Source organism: Leptosomus discolor, chromosome 1, assembly GCF_034619465.1.
Source record: "Leptosomus discolor isolate bLepDis1 chromosome 1, bLepDis1.hap2, whole genome shotgun sequence".
Classification (NCBI taxonomy): Eukaryota; Metazoa; Chordata; class Aves; order Leptosomiformes; family Leptosomidae; genus Leptosomus; species Leptosomus discolor.
Genome location: NC_141391.1, coordinates 179398447 through 179420813, shown reverse-complemented (window position 1 = coordinate 179420813; position 22367 = coordinate 179398447). Strand labels below are relative to the sequence as shown.

Genomic DNA, 22367 nt, shown 5'->3' with positions numbered 1-22367 from the left:
CAATGCTGCTTTTGTCTCAATTTCTCTTTCTGCATCTAGCACTGTTAGAAATATCATCTCTTTACTGGTTTGTGAAAGCTGTTGAATTTTCACATTTGACTCACCTTTGGGATAATTGCTACCTTATAAGATATGTATTTTTATGTAAGATTTAGCAATTTACATTTTCCTACCATTTTTAATGTTAGATTCTTTTGAAATTTCAATGAAGAGAGCTCCTTTGATGTGTGTGAGACAGTTTTTTTAATAGGAATCCAGGGAATGAGATTTTGCAAACCTGGCCACTGTTCCAGACAAAGTCAAAAGAAGGCAGAAAAGCAGGATCAAGAGGCTGTGATCTGAAGTGGTGAAAATGTCAACAGCAAAGCTGGAAAGAAAAAAGAAGTAATTTTCCAGATGTCTGACAGGGCTTCAGTGTCAGGGTACAGTGAGCCAGCCACTGGTTAAAGTGGCAAAGCTGTGCAAATGCACTGTGAGAGAAAGCAACTCATGTTCTGGCCCCTAAACATAATGTAACAAAACTACCAGCTGGATAGTGGTTATCAGGCATATCAGATCATGCTCTAGTTGTGATAAACAGTGCAAATGCACAGCACCACACGTTGCAGATGGTGAAGCCTTGTGAAAGCCTGTCTTCTTTAAATGAGTGTGAACTTTTTATTGTGATCATACTTTTGTTCAGACTCAAATTTTAAAGCTTGAATTAAAAGTTTAAAACCCAAAATTAATTATTGAAATAAAATGCCTTTTCTAATTAGACCCACTCCATTGTTTTATTGGTGGTGTTTGAAAGATCCCGTTTCCTTGATATGAAATTTCTAATATGTGTTAATTTAAAACATTGCAGAGGATTTTATGAACCACATGTGTTTAGTCTCTGCTTTGTTTGCTCTTCTCTGATTTCCAGCCTCAGCCAAAATTTGCTGGTAAATAAAGAATGCCGTTTCTGCATGGCATAATGTTGAAGTTAAATTTTGGAAAGCCTTGGACATTGGCAATTTAGCTTAAGGTGATAATAAAGTAGAATTCAAGAAAAAAAGTAATGAGGCCAATGCTGTGTGAGCAGAAACACTTAGAAGTGACTCCACTCTGTTTTTTTTTATGTTGATGTGTTAGAAAAGCTCTTGGATACAATTTAAATATTAAAGATTTGGCATTTCATTTTCCCTGAATTTCTAATGGATAAGCAATAGTACATCTATGCTATACTGTATCTTTAAACATATTTTTTTCTTCCAGGCATCTAACCCAGGGCAGTTTGAGAATGACAGTGATGTACTGTGGCAGCGAGGACATGTTCCAGAGACGATAGTCTATCATGGTCGAGTAGGAATTAACACAGACGCACCAGACGAAGCACTGGTTGTCTGCGGAAATGCAAAAGTTATGGGCAGAGTCATGCATCCATCTGACAGCCGAGCAAAACAGAATATCCGGGAGGTGAGGCCTGTGGAGTATTCAGGGCATTTATGTTTGCACCACAGCACATGTGTGGATCATTGTTCTGACACATGAAGCAGCTTATTTATCCTGGGTGTGCTGAAATGCTGGCTTAAAGAAATTGGGTATACCACTGTTTTCTGTAAAGCCGTCGCCTATGGACTTTGGAAGAGGCTGACCTTAGAATCTGGGAATATTTGTGTAAATGGGACTTGTCAGACTGAAGGGTAACTGGCAATACAAATATAGATAGCACTCTGCTAATGGGGAACGGGAAGATTGTCCATATTTTTCGATGTGAAGGTTGGCCAAGTGGCCGTTGTTGCTATCTCAGTGATGTCCTAGATGCCACGACGGTTGTAGTGTTTCAACATGTGAATCTTGGTATTTGTCCAACTAGGTCGATACGAATGAGCAGTTGAAAAGAATAACACAAATGAGACTGGTGGAGTATGACTACAAGCCTGAATTTGCAACTGTTATGGGAATAAAAAATACCCATGAAACAGGTATTCAGTCAGTTCTGTTCCCATTTTTCATTACGTTCCACTGTTATTCATTGTGCCATAGTGCCTTTTAATGCCCTGCTATTTGATCCTTATTTCTTAGGATACTACAATTGCACACTTTGCTGTGTTTCTCTTGTGATATAAAAATGCCAAAATTAAGTTTTTCTGGTAATTTTCCAACTTCTGTTTCAGTTTTTAAAGATATGACGTTATTTTTCCAGAGGTTTAAGTATGTGATCACAGACAATTCTGTTATTGCAGAGAAATGGGAATTCTAAAGGTTTCTGTTTGTTTTCTGTGGAATGGAAAAAAAGCGAAATCTTAGAAATCCGTCTACCACAGAGAAATTCTAGATCATGTTTGGCCCTACCTGTAGCTTTTAGGGTGGGCAACTCAAAGCACACAACCCTGGTCAATGGTATGCCACTACGTTTCCTGACTTTAGTTTCTGTTATCTTATGAACAGGAATAATAGCCCAGGAAGTGAAGGAACTTTTACCTCAAGCTGTTAGAGAAGTTGGAGATGTTGCTTGTAATGATGGAGAAAAAATAGAAAACTTCCTCATGGTTGACAAGGTATGGTCTTGAGAGGGAAAGTGGAGGTGTGTATTTAGACTGTTCCTTTTGTATATGGAGCTATAAACATATGCTGTGCTTTATACAAAGCTGTAGGCCTCCGCATGTATTCACAAAAATAGCGTTTGGCAAATCGTTGAGAAAAAGTGAACCACCAGGTATTAGTAAATGGCTGAATCTTTTAATGACAAAAAGTATTTACATACCATAAAAGAGAAAAGGAAAAACCTAACTTTGCTGAATAAAGGTGAATAGTGATTTCATAGCATTGGTCCAACAAGTGGGACTCCAAAGCATTCTTTTATGTTTAAGAGCTTAAGTTAATTAAGTGTTCCAGAAGTGAATTGAGCAATGATGGCATTCTATTTGTTAAATAAAAACTTCCTTACTCTAATCCTGATGTAATCACTTCATACCAAATACAAATGCTGCCTCTGTGTGCTCTGTGGGAAGGTATTTTGGGCCATCTGAAATCCTTTTTATAGCTCCAAAGTCGTATACTCTTAAATGTTTATGGCACACGAAGTAATTACAATACTCAGGTTGGAAACAATGCCTTAGTCTATTGTCCTGTGCTCTCTACTCCTCCTTTTCCTGTAGAAGTAGGACTCCAAGGGACTGTTGGTCTCAGAGTCCAGTCACACATGACTGCAGACAGCACTTGGCCAGACCATTGCTCAGAGTGGCACCTCTGCTGTGCACTAGTTCACTGCAGGTCAAGGACCATTTCCCAGCTTTTTGCAGCTTATAGCCAATGGTGGGAAGAGGGAAGTTTTACAGAATGGTAACCCTGTCTTGTCTGGATGATGTCTTGAACACAATCCTGTATTCATTATAATCATACATTCTTTCATTATTCTAAAAACACAAGTTTACACCACTAAACTTGGAGAAAATATCTATAAAAAGTATTGCGTTTCACTTGTCTTCTTTTGATAGGCTACAAGTAAGTTAAATTCATAGGTTAAATCTGCTAGGCTGTATTCCATATAAAGGAAGCATGAATTGGCGACCTTGAATAAAGCTGTGGAAAGAGCACCTTCTAGAGATACTGTTGAAAAGGAGACTTCTAGAAAATTTTCTGTATTTCGTCAGGGTTCCAGCCTGTAGCTGATTTCTAGATGCTCATAGAAGAGCAGTAGTGTTAGATAGAGACACTAGGTTCATTTTGCCCTTTAGCCCTTTCTGTTACATTGTGTGGCAGCTGCAGCAGCATTTGCATTTTTGAGTCCCCACAAAACTGCTTTGGGGTAGTCACTTTTTTTTCTGACAAAACTTTTAGGTTGGACAATTGAGCTTTTAATTTATATCTCTCTTTGCTGAAATATCACACAAAATACCATCTGTAACAGTGCCTCACAGCAGTGCTGTTTGGGCCTGTTGTGTTCCCTGTCTCCTCTGTAGCTTGGGTCTCTGGACAACACTTGCCAGGATGTCTTCCAGGGGAGTGACCTAGCAAATGGAGAAAGCCTACTGCACCCTGCGGGTTGTGATTCTGCTGTGGATGTGACCCAAGCAGGAATGAGTCATTACAGCAATGGCTTATGTGTTGCTTAGTGTTTTCTTGACTGCTTGGCTAGGTCTGGGATCACTTCACAAACACTTTGACATTGTTTTAATATGGCTAGGTAAACCTGTGCTTTCTCCTCTTTCTCCTAACACCTATGGCACAGCATGTGGATGTCAATTCTGTGACCTCTGGGGTGAGATCTGTGTCTAACAGTTTAAGATGTATATTGAATTCAGAGATTTGGAACATCTGATGTCCAGGTGGAACATCTGCTTTAAATGTTAGAAGCTCCTGACACCAGAATAGCTCAGCACCTTGAGTAGTAAATGGACAGTGCTTCATATCTTTGCTTTCAGTTAGGCAGGTGATGAGGCCTTGAACTTTGTTACAATCTCACATTCCAAGTTTAGTTCCAGATAAACAGGATATTGGCTGGTTTGGTTGTGTCTCTTTGTCAGTTACCTGTTTGGAGCTGTCAAACTCTGTAAAATTAACGGATTGCGTTACACATTTGAACCAGGCTCTGCTACTTTCTAGAGGAATGTCTCAACTGTGTGGAAATTTGGGATTTTGGGACAAGAATCTTTCTTCTCTTCTCAGTTGCACTGTGCTCAGTACTTTGTCGTCAATGAGGCAGTAAAACTCTAATCAGTCTTTTTTTCTCAAAGAAAGTATTCCTTCATTTTGTCAGATGAGCCATTTTCTCAGCTAGTTGAAGTCACCTAGAAGAGATTCATGCATGATTGGAAGAGAATGGAAAGGGCAGCTGCTACATATCATTGATACAAGGACAAGTGACCGTATAAATAATTTCACCGTTCTAGGCACAGGAGGTTATTCTGAAGTCACTTTTTAGTTAAACAGGCTGTTGGTCTTCTGGCAGTGGAGAAGTTTGCAACTTACCACCAATACCTGTGCTCTGGTTCTGTTTATACAAAATACTGCCTGTTTTTGTGGAATGCAGTCACCTTTCAAAGAAAGGTGTGCATAGCATTTATGTCAAAGACAAAACTGCTTTTGCCTTACTTCTGCATGGCTTGACGAGACTGGAACACTTAGCAACATTAACTGCAGTAATAGCTTCATCCAAGATTTAATGGCATCGGTCTGGCTGTACATTAGTGCTGTTCTTTCAAACACAGCAAAGAAAATATGCTGTTACCGTGCTCCTGCAGTGGATCAGTAATAATTTTTGGCTCAGAAATAGATAAAATACATATTACTTGGGTGGTTGTACTGAGGGCTTCTCTAGCAGCAGATTGATACCTGGATGTTAAGCAGGTAGTAGAAGAATAGAAAGCTTTTCCTGGGTAAAATATTCATAAGGAATAAATGGAGGGTGTCTGAACTGTGTTAGTTGTGGAGCTGATCATGGTGTTAGAACTTATAGGACTCCTGTAAGAAGCCACAGAGGCTGAAACGGAGAATAAAATATTATGCCATCACAGCTCAACCTTTGGTTTGGATCTTTCCCTGTCTCACTGATTCCTGAGTGATTCATGTTTTGTGTACAACATGGATAGGAACTCTGGCTTGTCTGAGCCAGGTTAGTCAGTCCTGTAGGTAGATGGTTAGATGTACATTTTGTTAAGGGATTCTGAAATCTGTGTTCAGCTGCAGCACTACAAATCAAACAGTAGGCGCCTGTTGTGACAGTGTTAAGGTTTAAAATTCAACACAGTATTAAGGTAAAATATAATTTAAATTCTTGGTCCACAAGGCCCTTTAAATTCTTCAAATTTTTCTGCGAGTCCTCATTTTCAATTTGCTGCAAATTGAACATAAGCAATTTTTGCACTCTAGCAAAAGGGTTCTATAGTCATAAGTGCATTCCATTTACACTGAGATAACTTGTGTTTGCATTTTAATTGTTCAATGTATCCTTACATACGTGAATTGTGTGCTCATTACTGCTTGTTACATCTGATTGATGAATATACTGTATCTGCTTTTGTTGTTGTTTTGCTTCTCAGGATCAGATCTTTATGGAGAACGTTGGTGCTGTAAAGCAGCTTTGTAAACTAACAAATAATCTTGAAGTCAGAATAGAAGAATTGGAACAGTGGAATAGGAAACTGGCCAGGCTGAAACGGTTGAGCAGTTTAAAGTCAACAGTCAGCAACGAGAGCAAAGTCAGGTACCTCTGTCTGGGACGTTCTCTGATAGCACAGAAATCGGTAAAGTGGTATCTGTGGTAGAAGTGAAAACTGATTTTGCTTGGCAGTGGAGTTCAGCTCATTTCCAGAATTTAAGTTGTGCAAACATTGCAAGTTTCTCATATTTTTTGAACTCACAAAATTAATATTTGAAATGCTGTTAAATTGCAGTAATTTTTGTAATTCCTTCAGTTGCATAAAGCACGGGTATATCACATCTAGTTACAGCCCTGGAACTTGGGAATTGCTGCTAAGGGAAATCTGCAGCGCTTTGTCTGCAAGAAAGAATCTTCATTAGTGCTTCAGTGGGAGTGATGAGCATTTCCTGTTTCTAAACCATCTCCCCAAGTTTTCTTTGAAATCAAATGTAGCGTTTAATAGCGTTCACCTGAATGAATTAACTGGAGGCCTTTGTTCTTGAAAATGAATCTGATGACACTTCTGCCTTTCTCTTTGTAAATGTTAAAATTGCAAAAGCAAGTGACATTAATGCCCTATTGAAAGTGTCTCTTTTTCATTTATTAGTTGCTGAAGCATTTGTGTGTTAAAGAGATCTTGTCTCTCACAGCAGGTATAGTCGAGCTACTAGTCTTTTACCATCAAAAAAATCAGTCCTCCTAAAATCCAGCAAGGTGAGTGAAATTAAATATATTAAATATGCCTATGAATGAGTTTTTCTAAGTGCTGAAATATTGGCGAAGGCTTTTCATGTTCTAAATATAGAACCAAATTCCTTAGCCAGAATTATTTAATGTCATGCTAGAAGCTTTAAAACTAGCTGTACTGACATAGAAAATATGTCTGAGACTCTTCTACTTCTTGCCTATACACTGCATGTGTGATAGTAGATCCATGCTGTGTAATGGTGTGAAGGAAGTGACCAAGAGGACATAATTGTAGAGCCTGTAGGTGTGCTCACATGGGTGCAGTGCAGCCTTACACGGAAACAATTGTTTCAGTTTGGAAGTCTGCACAGTGGCAATTCTTCCTCAGCTTTCTTCCTTGGATGAGTCCTTCATTGCGGTTTGCAGTTACCATCTCCTGTTTTGTACTGGATAATGCTGTCTTTCAGGTGGTTGAGACCTGGATAGGATGTTGTTGCTATTGCTGCATGACTTCCTCTTGCCCATGTAGAAAGAGGAGACCTCTTTTCACAGGGATTGAAGAAGTTAGGGAATATATGTTGACATTTTTCAAGACATTCTTCTTAGGCTACTAAGTCCTGTTCTTTAAGATGAACTCATTTGCTTACCTTGCTTTTGCAAGTGCCAAAGAGCAAGAGGCAATAATAGGTCAAATGTTCCATAATTCCATAATAACAATCAAATGCTACATCATCTAAGATCATCCTAATTGTTTATAACGTGCCTTTCTCGTGTATTTACACCAGCCCTCGTTTAACATGGTCTGAGCATATACTGAAAGCTGCTCATCTTTTAGTTCTGGCCACTGCTTACTGAGTTCTTAATTTGATCTTGAAATACTTCAAGAGTATGAAAAATGAGAGGAAGGAAAGAGAAGCTGTTATTTTTATTCATCCTTTCTTCCTGTGTAATGTTTGTGTTTCCAGACTTCCCAACAGTGTGCAGTGCACTCACAGTTTTAGGTAGCCTTTCATTACTTAAGTTTTTCTCTTTAGACAATGACACCTATATAAGGATGACTTGTATGATTCCTCTGAAAGAAGCAAGGCTAACTTAAAGTCAGACTAGTGTAGTATTTCTTAATCTACTAGTAGTAGCTTAAGCCACTTAAATCAACCAAACATTTTTTTTTCCTAGGTTTGTTTGTCAAAGACGAAAGAGTCTTGCTCCGTGAAGATTTTCCGGGTGACCATAGTAGCTTTGATTGCTATTATGGCACTATGGTAACAGTTAATTGTCAACAAGTTGGCTTGTTTCTCCCTTCTCCTTTCTACTTATGTCATTAGAAAGAAGATGGCAATTTTTTTTTCTTCTTCTGACCTTTCCTACTCAAGAAGCATAATGTATTAAAATTAAAAATTAATATACCTGGTAATATTGTAAAGTTACAATTGTTTTAGAAAAGTGAGATACTCATGTGGTGCACACACAACTAATCTCCGTCCATGTCACAATGTATGGTGCACCTTGAATATATTGTGGTGGCTCATGCTGCAGGTGCAAAACTGGACTTGGAGATTCTGCATCTTTTATGCAATCATTCTGTGCCAAAGTATAGTTTCTGATATACAGAGTGATTCTCTTCTGTGAAATGAAGCTGGACTTGTTCCCAATGTGGCGGGCAGTCCTGTGACTCTGAAAGTTTAACTTGTGACTTTCGACTTGTGGAAAGGAAAGTATCCTCTGGACTTTTGAGATTGCCTTTTTCTGTTTCCAGTCCAAAAATCTATGGCTTACAATCTCTCTGTGAGCTGAGTACTTTGAACTGGTGTTGTTGTTCTATTTACAATGGAAAACTGGCCACATTTTGTGTTGAATACAAGTGTATATTTATATATATATATACATAATTATACAAGTATATGAATACAATACTGTATACAAGTATCTGATCTAAACCCCATTAAATTCAGTCAAAATTTTTCCCATTAAAGGGAAAGTGATCAGGTAGTTAAGTCTTACATTACTACATTTGGACAAGGTGCTGTCAAGGTATTATTCATATTATGTTACATAAGAGATGGATGTAAATCTACAGAATAATTCTCTTTCTACAGTGCTTTGACAATATCGACCCTATATTTACTTAGCATTCATGATGGACATTTTGAAAAACATCTGATTTACAGGCAAGTAGTTAAATTAGTGTTAGTGAATTGGAATTAGTAATAGATTGTGGACCAATCTGTTTTGGTCCACAACTCTGATGTCCATTTCTTAAGGAATTGTTTTTCTTTTTCTTCATCAGCAGTACCTCAAGTTCTGTTCTACTCTCTCCCTCTACCACTACAGCAGGTACTGTATCTCTGCTGGTCTGCATACACATTACAGCCTTTCAATTTCTGTGCTATTATAAAATGCCAATAGATTCACAGCACTAGTAAGGATTGTGTGGGTTTTTTTTTTCCTTTAGCATTGCAGGGGGAAAGCATAATTTCTCAGAGCACACAACCCATCAGCAGGATCCCTGAAGTGAATTTCTGTGACATTTTGCCTTGTGACAAAGTCTATTGTTGTCCAATTCATCAAACAAAAGTCAAATCTCTAAGTTATGAGGAAACCAATGCAAAGGAGAAACGTAAGTTGAAACATTAATTTCTATTATTTACCATTTGAGTAAAGACTATATGAAGAATGGGGAGGAAAGGGCATAAATCTTTAAAGGTAGTTAGCTTCCTACAAAAGAGCCTAGTCCAGAGGATTTAAAAAATCGTGATGTAACTAATCATCACTGCAGTCAGTATGTTTTTGAAAAAACTGGCCTGGTTACCTTTAAGAATTTTTGGTCCTAAGATGTTTTGCCAGGTGTCACTGTTCTTCCTGGCCATTCACGGTATACGATTTCATGTGAACCAGAAAGTCACTAATTCCTTTAATTAACCTTTGGCTACAGTTGGACAGGAGTTGATTGAGGGTAGTGGAGGGTGAATTAACAGATGTAAAAAAACCCAAAACGCTTAATGGTGTCACAGTGTGGTGATACTACATCTTTTCTGTGGACAGAGACAGAAATTCAGCTGCCAGAAAGCATAAAAGTTAGAATTTAAACTCTGCTCATTCAGGCAGGGTTTTTGCATAGAGGAATGTTATTTGAAGGCAGAGCTTTATGAAATAAATTACTTTTACTGGAGTGAATTCTCTTTCAGATATTGTCTGCCAGAAGTTATATGTGTAATATATGAGTAGGTGTATTGTTTACAACTTTTATAAAATTTGTAAGAAAGAGTTTATGCATAAAGGTATACAAGAGTTGTTGGAATCTTTATTCCTCTTCCCAGACCTTAACATTAGAGTCATAGAATTGTTTAGGTTGGAAAAGACCTTTAAGATCACTGAGTCCAACTGTTAACCCAGCACTGCCAAGCCCACCACTAAACCATGTCCCTAAGCACCACATCTACAACGTCTTTTAAATACCTCTAGGGATGGTGACTCAACCACTTCCCTGGGCAGCCTGTTCCAATGCTTGACAACCCTTTCGGTGAAGAAAATTTTCCTAATGTCTAATCTAAACCTCCCCATGTGCAACTTTACTATTGTCTTATCTGTAGTTACTTGGGAGAAGAGACCAACACCAGCCTCCTTTCAGGTAGTTGTAGGGAGCGATAAGGTCCCCCCTCAGCCTCCTTTTCTCCAGGCTAAACAACCCCAGTTCCCTCAGACATTCCTCATAAGACCTGTTCTCCAGGCCCTTCGCCAGCTTCGTTGCCCTTCTCTGGACACACTCCAGCACCTCAATGTCTTCCTTGTAGTGAGGGGCCCAAAACTGCACACAGCATTCGAGGTGCAGTCTCACCAGTGCTGAGCACAGGGACAAAATCACTTTCCTACTCCTGCTGGCCACACTATTTCTTTGTTAGTACAGTGTTAGTATTACTAACCCCAGCATTCGTACCGTTCCTTTCTTGGTCTTGGGAAGAATTCTTGCACCAGCCACAGCTAGCAAGTTGAGGTGAAATTGGGGATAGATGCAGTTCAGCCCCTGAAGTACAAATCTCTGCTAGGGCAGGCATTGCCAGCTGCTGTGGCACTTATCACATGAACTGTTTCAGTGGGATTCACCCACTGGCCATTCTTTATACTGCAAAGTGCTGTTGTCTGCAGGCAAGCTGCATTGTGAGTGGTCCTTGTGATTCCTGTGATTAGTGCTACAATAAGCCCTGCAGCATATATAGCTCAATACAGTGCTTACAAGAGGTCATACCTGAGTGACTTGTATTGCTCTGAAGCTTGAAAGAGTGTTGATTAATTAAAAAGACATTAATTTCATTTACAAATGAGTAGATGGATGAAAATGAAATATGAAAACCTGTCCCCAGCTGGCTGCTTTTGATATTAGGTGGAAAGAGAAGATAAGAATAAACACAAAGCATTACCTTCTCAAGGTCTTATGCTCCAAATAGCATTAAAGTGTGGATCCAAGAGTGAAAAATCAGCACAGTACACAAGCTACTGAAAGATTTCAGATCTGCACAAGTTTAATGAAGCTGAATGTATCCCCAGATGGAAGGTAACAATGTCAATATGAAATCCAAACAGAAGGAAAACCAGCAAGCTGCTTAATGTAGCAGTAGCCAAGATAAATGAAAAGGAAAATGTTTTCAGAGCAAAAAGCTAAGAGTTAAATATGGGGAATAATCAAGATAAGCAGTGGATATTTTAGAATCAGCTGATTAGTCTGATCCGTGGAAAGATAAAGCTATTTGAAATTACAGTTGAATTAAATGCTAATTTAGGAGTTCATATTTAACAGACCTTTTACTGTTTCACTGTGCAATACTTGAATTCTGTGGGTGCAGGCTGCTACTGAGTGCATCCTTGTAGCTCCTAACCCTTGCATCTCAGATTTGTTGAGGAGGAGGGTGTTAGGAGCATTCAAGTAGAAACAAAAACATTCGCAAGCAAGACAAAATTTATTAAACAAAAATTCAGCACACATTTATGTAGTCTAGCTAGTGTGGCTTTTTTTCCTCATCCTTTCTTTGAGTTAAGAACGGATTTCTCTGAAGGATTTGGACCTTTGAACGCCTATTGATTTCAGTGGAACTGAGGAGAGTGAATACCCTTCAGCATCTGGGCCTTTTCTGCTCTCTGCTTCTATGCCGTTAGTGCTCATTGCTCACCCCTTCATGTTAAGTGTCACTGGTAACCAGGGGCTGTCCTTACTTTCTCTTAGAGTGTTGTTTCTTCCTGGTGTCTCTCCTCTCACAATAAAAGCTTGGTAAGGGTTGCTGCTGGATTTTGGTCAACTTCATGCATTTGCATTTATTGCCTTCAGATGGTAGTTAATGGATTGATAGCAAAGTACCACCACCACAAGAAATCATCAGCAGTTTTTTTCCTTACTGCTTATAAAATATTACAACTCAGAGGAATTAAAACCAGAAAGTGCTTGAGGGGAAAAAAAAAAGATACCACATTTATTGGAGTTTATCTGAGTCTTGCCTGAACATAATGGTTTTCCTCATTACATTCTGGTCATGTTTGTTCTTTTATATATTTGTTACTGAATTGGATCATCACACCCCATGTGGGTCTTTGAGAAAGCCCTCAGAGTTGCTGTATGTGACAGAATGGAAGTTCACTACAATTTCTTGAAGGCTGCTGTGGTGTTTTTTGGTGGTTCCTGGTGTTCTCAATGAATGAAAATAACATCAGGGTCCAGTTTTCTACACTTCATTTGGATTGCATCATCTTAAAGGACAATGGAATAGTAATATTATGATGAGTGAAAAACCAAGTAAAAATAGATTTCTTTACTGGTTACTGACTCGGTTTAAATAGTTGAAATCTTAGTGAAATAAATCTGTCTCCATCCTAGTTTTTATACAGAATTCTGATACCTGCTTAATGCATTCTTCCATCATCTGCAGAAAAATCTATTAAATGTTAGTAATTCAAAGTATTTAATATATATTCCTGCCAAGACTTGCATGGCTGAGGTATTTTATCTATGGGGAGAACATCTTTCTTTCAGTGAGCAATCTTTTACCTTTACCAGGGGACATAGGCTTTCCTACAGAATAGTGCTCTGTTAGTGAAAATGACAGGGAATGCTTAATGCATTGCTAACGTATCTAGACTATTAAGAGGAAACAGAGCAAAGTGAAAGGAAGATGCAACTGGTTTGTAAATGAAAAGGAAGAATGAGGGAACAAATAGGCTTTTCTCTAGATCTGCCTCAAGACCTACTGTACATGTATAACTGATTGCTTGTGTTCAGTAGCCGCTTTTCTAGGTGTGTGGAACAGTATAAAGAAATGGGAAAGCAGATGACTACTAAATGCAACAGTTACCACCTAAGTTGGCAGAACTGGTAGATTTGTGTGATGAGCAAGTGAATAGAAAACGGATTCAAGGAATAACTGGCATCAGTATCACAGATTCATAACAAAACACACAAATGATAGAAATTCCAAAGATCATTTTGTACTACATTGCTTCTGGGCCCTTAGATTCCAATTGATGATGTTCCATGCTCTCAGTCACCTGCTAGCATGAGAAAAGTCTGGATTTTCTTATTTCCCAATACTGAAATGAAAATAAAAATCTGGAATGAATAAGAATACAGTAAGGTCAATCCAGCAGTCTTGTTTTAATCTCTGTGCAATAATGCATTTTGATCCTTCCTTTTGTAAAATAATTTTTTATATAATGAAACAGTGCCTTCTGTTCTAAACAGTCATTTTGAAATCAGAATGTTTCCTTTGGAAAACACAGGAATGGAGCATTTTGGAATTCTCGAAATACATGGTTCCTTTTTTTCACAGATGAAATGGTATTTGATGAAGCATGTTGGTTTAGGCAAGATCAACATTTCTCGGTGCCAGTTTATTGGTAACGTGTCTCCAGACAGATTCTTGGCTGGCAATTAGTGTAAAAGCAGAGGAGTAGCTTTAAACCATTTCCCATCAGCTTGAAGGGCCTTTCGCCTTCCCCAGGTTGTACTATGTGATGATTATTCTAAAGATCTATTAAAGTTCACTTCTCTAGAGAAGTGCTGAGAAAATTAATATAATAATAATAACAACAACAATAATAATAAAAAATATTGATAATGATAGCTTATATTTCCCAGCCTCGTTCTATGTTTGAAATTACAGAGGTGACACCAGTGAACATGGTGATTGTGCTGTTAGAGCTGTGTATTAGTTTCCTTAGTTTGGTGATTCATCCTTCTTTCTTTGAAGTACTGTGTCTCACTTGAGTCAGTCCTCGGTGTCTTACATCTCACATTCAAAGAGCTAAGTTATTCCTCTGGCCTATGTTTGCGTGGCAGATGCCTATTCTTACTAATGCCATTTTCTCACTGGTAAGAAGGATGCAGCTTTATGATCAGATTTGTGCTGAAGTGCCTGACTGGATGTTGACTTTTGCTTTGTCTCTCTATTATAACAATTGGTGATATTCTGTGTGGGATGAAATCTTTTCTATTACTCTACTTTAAAAAAAAAAAGTTTTAGATATCCTGTAGAATTTGAAAAGCTTGTTTCTTTTTATCTACAAACTGCTTTTGACTGTATGTATCTTCTTCTGAATAGAGGTGCTTTGTATTTTAAAGGTTTCTTTTGTGGTCATGCATACCTGTATCCAAGAGATCATTAACAAAACATCTCCTGGTGTTGTATTAATGTTTTGCTGTTACAACTGTGCCAGGCTAACTCGGGGACGTTTGTACATACATCCTTTCACAGGAATCAAAAGCGACATGCTACCTGAAGGAGATCCAGTCAAAAAATCTAACGGAAGACCTGATCTTGGAAATGACTGTAAGTCCCATATTTTTTTTAAAAAACTGCTGAAATGTATCCTTATATAACTTGGAAGACCTGTCTTTAGGCTTGGAATTCTGCTGCTGGAATTTAAAGAAGTTTCATTTATAAATGGTCATTATGGAGAATTAGCACTTAGGAATCTATTAAATACCTGTGATTCACTATAATTTTCTTGTCATTCCAAATTATTCTTACACCTTCATTAGATTTTTATAGATATTCTGTATGCCCTCTCTAGAGAGTTCTTAGACTTGGCTTCAAATGCAATAAAATGACAAGTGGTATTTTCCTTGACAGGATCTTACAAGGTGTTCAGCACTGCTAACCCTTATACAGCAAAATTCTTAAGCAGTGTAGTATTTGTGTGCAGGAAATGCATGATACAGTGTCAAGGAAGTGTTTGGGGTTTGGCTTAGTTGACCTAATGGATTAAAAACATCAGCTGCTGAAAGGGGCCATCTGTGCCCTAAGATCCTGACACTGCCTGCCTGAGTGGAGATGAAATTATGTTCTTCGACACAAGACTTCTGGCCTGATTTCAGACTCCCCTTTTAATGACTGTGCACTGCTGTTAGAGCCAGTCTGGACTCAAAATATCAATTCTTTTCCATGAAGATGGGTATCTGCTGATTACTTATGTTATAATGGCATGCTCTGGCATTTGTTCATTATGAGCAGGATTATGCCTTGTCTTTTCTGTTTATGGGGATGCTCTGTTTTAAGGTTTGGGGGTTTTTAATTAAAATTTGATTACAGATTAGGCAATATTTGCATGATGAAACATCTATACACTGGCATGCACTTAAAGCAGGTTGCTACCTGGGGCCATGTGAGGAATAGAACACAGGTTCTGCTTGTTGCCTGGGTATGGCCCAGTGGGATGATCTGGGAAAAATCATTCCCCTTCTGATTTTTTTTACATGGCTACACACCTCAGAAAAGGGCCTCTGAGACATTACTATGATATGTGTTCTAATGAGATGCTGTGTCATAGGGAAGTGTTCTTCTGTGCTAGTTCTTTGAGACGAATATTCTAAATTTCCCTCTGTCACTTAAGCATATGTGTAGATATTTGCATGCTGGAAGTTAAGTGTATACTACCACACAGAGGTTTTATAATCAGAGCACAGGTCAGCCTACAGTCATCAAGTTTCTCTGCAAAGTAGGGAACTGTTGCTGTAGAACAGAGGAGCAGAAACACAAACCCAGTGTTCACAGTGCGATGTGAAGAGCAGGCTTGGGCCTCATGAACCAAGACCTCCTTGTGCTTTCTACACCATGTTGCAAGACTTAAAAATATCAGCAGCTTGGTACTGTAGGCAACAGTTGGATTCTGGCTATCTGCTGATGGCTCATACTCCCCCTCCACACCTGGGCCTTTCCCAAACCATTGGCCGTGTGAGCCTAGGGCCACTCAGGGCGATTAAACCTGTTCAGCCACTTCTGTTTGTGGTCCCTCAGCAGTTCAGACTGAAGCAGGCTGGTTTAGAGGTCTGAGGTGCGGCAGGTCCTAGCTATGGACCTGCACTGATCGGATGCTGTAGATGTACCCAGAAGAAATAAGTTTTCCTGGATGCAGCTCAGTGCAGTGATTCCTAGGCCAGCCGTGGAAGCAGAAGCAGTGCTGCTGTGTTAGCATGCTGGTTCTTGACACCTAACTCTCCATGAGTTTAATCTGCCTTGGGGAAGAGCCACGCCACTGTGGCCATACTCTTCATTGTATACGTAGAACATTAGAAAACTCTTTCAGTTCTTGGCAACACTTTATAAAGAAATTATAATATTCATTAGTTAGGTAGTTTTCCTGCGCATAGGTTTAGAAACAAGTTTTGTTGCATTCCAAATTATTTCTCTCAACAAAGATAATGTTTTTGAAGTTAATTGTTACTTGCATGAGCATGGCTTCTCGTACATTAGAATGAACATTGACACAAATGTATTCTACTTGGACTGCCGTGAAAATAGCCTTCAATGTCTGCCCAAAAGAAAATGTTACAATATTAAGTGCCCAGGATATTTGTCCTTGTAAATTGAACAGGAGTCTTATCTCCCCTGTAATGGCAGAATGAAGGTAATCAAGCAGAGGCTTTTTACTGAGCACTAATTTAGACCCACAGAAACTCCTATAGTGGCAAGCAAGGGTGTAGATGCCGCTATGTTAGCTGCAATTTTGTTATGCTCTTATCTAAGATTTCGGACATAATCAAGAATAAAACATTATTCTTAATATTTTTAGGGATTGATACAACAATCAGTTCCATACAGATTTTGGAAACTCAGCAAACCATTGACAATCGCTATTGTAGTAAAAATCTACAGTGCAAGTAGGTAAATTGTTTTATTATTCTTTATTATGGCAGAATAAAATACCATTAATGTGGCATGGCTGCTTGGCTGGCTCCTTCTCACAGTTATTTCCTGTAGCATGCAAGAGTATTTTCTACCTTTTCATATTTTTTTCTTTTTAACTTTAGATGCAATTTCCATGTTTTTGCAAAGATACCATCTACCTCGAAATCTTACGTGTATTAATGCCACCTTTTTCAGGTCTGGAAATTACAGCTATGTTATTCCTGTTAACAAATACACACCCCTGAATGTAGAACTCTCACTGGAAATAAAGTAGGTACAATTAAAGATAATATACATATAAGACAGTGGTTCATTTTTTGGATAGTAATTCTTGCCTGATTTCTATTGTGACATTAATTTGTCCCTATTCAGAGGAGTGGGACAAATCTATGCACAACTAAGTTCTTAATGTATTCATTTGAGTAGATCCTTTGCTGTAGCATAGGCCCAATACTGGTCTCAGCCCAATGACAATTTCACCTATTGATGCAGATATTAAAATCCAGCCATCTTAAGGTTCAGTCTAATAATGATTTGAGCAGACTTGTATGCATATATTAGCAAGATTGTGGCCTTTGGCCTAGGGATTTGATTTTTTTTTTTTGAGTAGAGAAGTATTAGTAGGAACATACATAAATAACTCCAGAGAACACCTTTTTTTGGCCTGTTGTGCCAAGCCTGTAAAAGGGGATTCTTGTGCAGGAACCTCTGGGAATGGATAAGATTGTGACTTAGAGCAGGAATAAGCAGCAGACTTCTTCTTAGCAGATATTTTCTCCTCAAATAAAAGCCTAGATCCATTGTGTTCCCCTAGAAGTAACAAGTCCTTTCTTTCTGGATGCTTCTCTGAGAAAGGCCAGCGATAGCCAGGACAGCTGCCAAACACTGCTTGATGACATTTTGTGACTCCAGCCTCTTCAAGAAAGGGCTCTGCGAAGTTATGGACTGTCTTTAGGTCCAGTCTTTTGATCGTCAGTGTTATCCTTGTAAATACCTGCCTTTATCAGATAAGAGGAAATATAACAGTACTCCTGAAGTGCCTGTTTGTTTCTACAGCCACAGAAATTTGTCTTCTAGGTCATGCCATTATAATCTGATAATACAGCCCTCCTATGTAGGGATTAATACATCATACTCAGACTTTCACTGAAGCAGTTACTGAATTTATTTTGGGTATTGGTTTGTGGTTTGAGGGGCGGGGAAGTTTCAATATATACCTTTTCTATATACTTTCACTAAACAAAGCCACAAAATTTAAAAAAATGAAAACATTTAACAAAGCCCAAACATATTTGGATTACTCCTGTAAGATACTGTAAATACTTCAAAAATTTGGAAAACCTTTATGCCTGCTGAATAAAATCAAATGAAACCAACACATGCTACTAACAGCCCCTCTAGGACAGAGAATCTGCTGTATATTAATTATATGCTTTAAAATTGATGTTTCTTATAATATCTTGTTAAAATTGTGAAAGCACATTTTGTTGGGGGTTGCTTCATTGTTCCCCACAGCCTAAACTGTAAATATTCATGCCACTTCTTCCCCACCTTCTGTTTTCATTTTTTCTGCTAACAATTGCCATATTCCTTTGGATTTCCCAGGCATTTTTGTTTATTTATATTCTTCTGAGAAAAGCCATCTGGTGAGCTAGGAAGTGCTGGAAACTCCCTCTAGGGATAGTTTGGAGAAGATATGACCATGAGGTCCTTGCTGTTGGAGAATTCTCAATGAAATTCTGTTCACCACTTCTCTCCCAGACAAAGTCTAGGATATTTTTTACTTCTTTTTAATGATATATTTGGATGTGAACAGTGGCAAATGGGAGTTACTTAGATACATCCCTGTTTTAAGGCTTATTGTGGGTTTGTCTTCCATAAAATTGATGTTGTGTTTAGATGCCCAGGTACCCTCTGGCACAGGTATATTATGCCTATGCGTGGTGTAAGCCATGCAACTCAAGCGTGTCATGACCATTAATTTGTCTAAAAAGTCATATACAATAGCTTCTGGTATGAATATGCTTGAGGTTTGAGGGAGTTTAATACGCATTTTTAGATTTCTCTTAGTAACTGTAAAGATCATCCAGGTTTCCAAATGCAAAACACCCTCCATTTGTGGGAGGGAATGGGGCAAGGTCAGAGGTTGATGGCTTAGGTTTACCTCCTTCATTTCAACTAGTGAAGTAAGCTCCTCTGCTTTATTTTGCCACATTTCAATTATTTGGATTTGTTTGCCTTGTATGTATTTTGTATTTATATATATATGATTCTCCTATTTAAGAGCAATTGGATAGACCCTTATTTTTCTCTACTTCTTGAAGCACCACAGAACCATTAATTGTATTTCTCTGCAAAGTCACATTTGGAAATTATTGCTCCCACTATTCTTCAAGCCAAAACAGTAAGAAGGATTTCCTAGAAACCACACAGGTAAGATTTTTGCAGCAATACTCTGGCTTGTGGGGATCATTTTTATATACTGCCCACACATGGCAGTTTTTTCATCTCTTGCATTAAAGGTACCGTGCAAAACTGAAAATAAAATTGAGCTGTATGTAGGAAAAAAACATTCGTTTTTCTGCTCCTTTTGGTGGTTGAAGACATACAGTGCTGAAATAATTTGTGATTATCTTTAACCTCCCCTTGCTCTCCAGAATTCCCTTCTATTAGGTCTGTTTACTTTTCATAAAAGCTTCAGAGTCTCATAGATAAGACATCATGATCCCTTGAATAATACTCTTAATTCACGCAGTGTTGTGTGGATGCATTCTGGAGTATAGGGAGATATTGAAGGTTATAATACCTAGTTCTGCTGGGTAGCCTTATATACCACTGTTTGTAAGGAATGAATGAAGAGATAAAAGAGATCATGAAGATCTTCAGCTCCGGAGTGTGGAAAGGAGGGTAGGTCATGCCAGCTAGTCACCTTGTTAATAGTGTATTTATGGGCACTTGGAAAAAAGAAATAGTCTATTAGAACCTGTCTTAGAAAATTAATGGCTGCACAATTCTGATCTTGATTAAGGTAGTAGAAATCCAAGTGGTGCTTTCGAGTCTGCCAGTCATAGCTGGCTTTGGCGTGACCATAATGAGATGCAGCGTTTTTGTAGGAGTCAGTTTTCTGCTGAATTTTATAAAATTCTTCTCTAGTGACTCTCTACCAGGACAGTTTTGAGTCTACTTCAGCCTAACTCACCGCTATTACTCTATATATCTGCAGAGATACTTAAGGAATAGGAGTACTTTTCACCCAGGGTCTTAGGAGACAGTCCTCCAAACTCTTATCTACTCTACTCTTTCCATTGTTGTCTTGTGGGTAGTGAATTCCAGTTTTCAAGTCTTGAATTCACTGGAAACAGTGGTAGTATTCCTCTTTATTTCTGTGTGAACAGGAGCTTACCAATAAATCTCTCTAGGGAAAATTCTTCATTGTAAAAGCAAGAGTTGTTTACATGTCATTCTCTGGATTGCCTCAATGGGAATAAAAGCTGTTAAAACGTTAGCTTTAGATTTCTGATCTATGTGCCATACATGATATGTTCTTAATTGATTTTAAATTACTTTTTTGGTGATTTGTCAAATTAGAGCAGTTGGGATACCCCCACCCTTAAGCTGACTTTCTGATCAACTTTTCAAATGCCTTTGCAAAAAGTTACAGGGTTCTCTGCAACTGCTGCAAAGCTGTCAAAGCCAAAATTGTCCAAGTTTTGACCTGTCTGCTGTAATTCCAACAGAATTGAAATTAAGTCAGACCCAGAGAGTTTCTCAATGAAGAAATACGCTTGAATCTTACTGCCAATACTGGTCAAAGAGATTTCCTGTATCAACCTGAAGTCCACATCAAAAGACTAAAGCTAACTAGCGTCCAGCAGCAGTGAGCATTCAGGTTTGATGTGACTCAGAATAGAAATGCTGCCTAGTTGAAGAGGTTTTTTTCAAGAGGATTTTCCTAGGGACTGGAAGGCTTATTCCCTACCAAAGGGCAGGACAGCAATCATTTGGACTCAGCAGTCTCACATAAGTTGTATCATGTGAACATATCATATCCAACAGAGAGAATGTGTCAGAAAGTGCAGGGAGGAGGGAAAGATGAAGGAGTTGAGACACTAGAAGCTGATGAAACAAAAGTTACCATGTCATTAGATTAGAAAGAGGTGAGGATTGAATTTTATTTTATTCATTGTAGTATAAACATTTCAGATACAAAATATATTATTTTGTTTGTACATGGCAGGACACTGCAATCAAAAATAGCATGAAATCTTGTCTGTGTCTGTTTTTGAAATATTGAGTGAAGGTGCTACTCACGTCTTTAGAATATATAGAGGAACTTTCACTGCCTTCTGAGGACTACTGAAGTTGCTGTTTCAAAATCAGCAGAATTGCCATTTGCTACTATTACACCTTAAAGCTCTCAGGCCGCTGGGTGCATCAAGAACAATCCCTATTTATTGGGGGATTTGCTTGGAAAACTAGAGAGGGAGTTCAGTTATTCAGAGCCAGCTGAGTGTTTCTGGGAGCCAGATGTCTGTCGGTTCCTGGGCAGAGCTGATCAGAGCAAACGCACATTTGCAGGGTTTAAAGTCAGCACTTTGTCTTTAAATACTCTGGCTATAGCTATCAAGTCCTGTAATCATAATTACTTTGCACTGCATTTGTCAATGAAATATTTCCAGAGCCTATCCTTCTCTCCAATTTAATGCGAAATAGGGTTATCTAATCTCTCTCTCTCTTGTTTACCATCTAGGGACGTCAGCATATTTGGACTCTCCCTGTAGCTACATTGTATGACAGCGCATACTATTTCCGTGTAGCTGTACCGGTAAGCCTTTTCAAATGGCAACACAGCAAAAGGCAAATAGCATTTGAACTGAGAGAAGATCCTATATGAATATCCTTTATTTTTCTTCTGCAGGGTTTTGCAGGCTGCTCGACAGATCCTTATTTTGGTGGAATGTTTTTTACTGATTACTACTTCTATTTTTATCGGCAGTGTAATTAAAATGTTGCTGATCAGTCTGTTTTTTGGGGAAAAGACAAGGAAGCTCTTGATATGAAAAAGAGACTCGTGAATGGCCCCAGATATTTTTTTAAGCCTCTTGCTGAGTTATATGGCACTTTCTTTTTTGTTTCAATTTTAAATTAAAAAAAAAAAGGAGAAAAATCAAGTGTTTGACAACAACCATAGCTCTGCGTTTCCACGAACTGTTTCTAAAAGGACGTGAGGCAATGGAGTATATGATATGTAAACAGATAATCCCATTGATCATAGTGAAGTTATATGATATTGTACATATAGCAGACAAGAACAAATGGGTAGGATCTCTGCTGAGCTGGGATACACTCCAGTCCTCAGAAGATGGTAAGGTAATAAAATGTTATTTGCAGTCAGGAGACCTGCT

The 22367-nt window shown here is 38.4% G+C and overlaps 1 protein-coding gene across 2 annotated transcripts in view; it reads left to right on the top strand.

Moving 5' to 3' along the window:
- The window catches only part of MYRFL (myelin regulatory factor like), a 46604-nt gene extending 24637 nt beyond the window's left edge, over nt 1-21967 (top strand). Inside the window, exons 11-25 of one of the 2 annotated variants that reach the window (XM_086471813.1) lie at nt 1240-1440; nt 1841-1949; nt 2416-2525; nt 6009-6172; nt 6760-6823; nt 7973-8058; nt 8893-8964; nt 9084-9130; nt 9249-9413; nt 14530-14604; nt 16847-16934; nt 17158-17232; nt 19287-19395; nt 21713-21787; nt 21881-21967. In XM_086471813.1, coding sequence (XP_086327939.1) covers nt 1240-1440; nt 1841-1949; nt 2416-2525; nt 6009-6172; nt 6760-6823; nt 7973-8058; nt 8893-8964; nt 9084-9130; nt 9249-9413; nt 14530-14604; nt 16847-16934; nt 17158-17232; nt 19287-19395; nt 21713-21787; nt 21881-21967 — 1527 coding nt within the window. The remainder of the gene's footprint in view (nt 1-1239; nt 1441-1840; nt 1950-2415; nt 2526-6008; nt 6173-6759; nt 6824-7972; nt 8059-8892; nt 8965-9083; nt 9131-9248; nt 9414-14529; nt 14605-16846; nt 16935-17157; nt 17233-19286; nt 19396-21712; nt 21788-21880) is intronic. The other variant, XM_086471824.1, reaches the window with a different exon arrangement.
- The last annotated feature ends 400 nt before the right edge of the window (nt 21968-22367 follow it).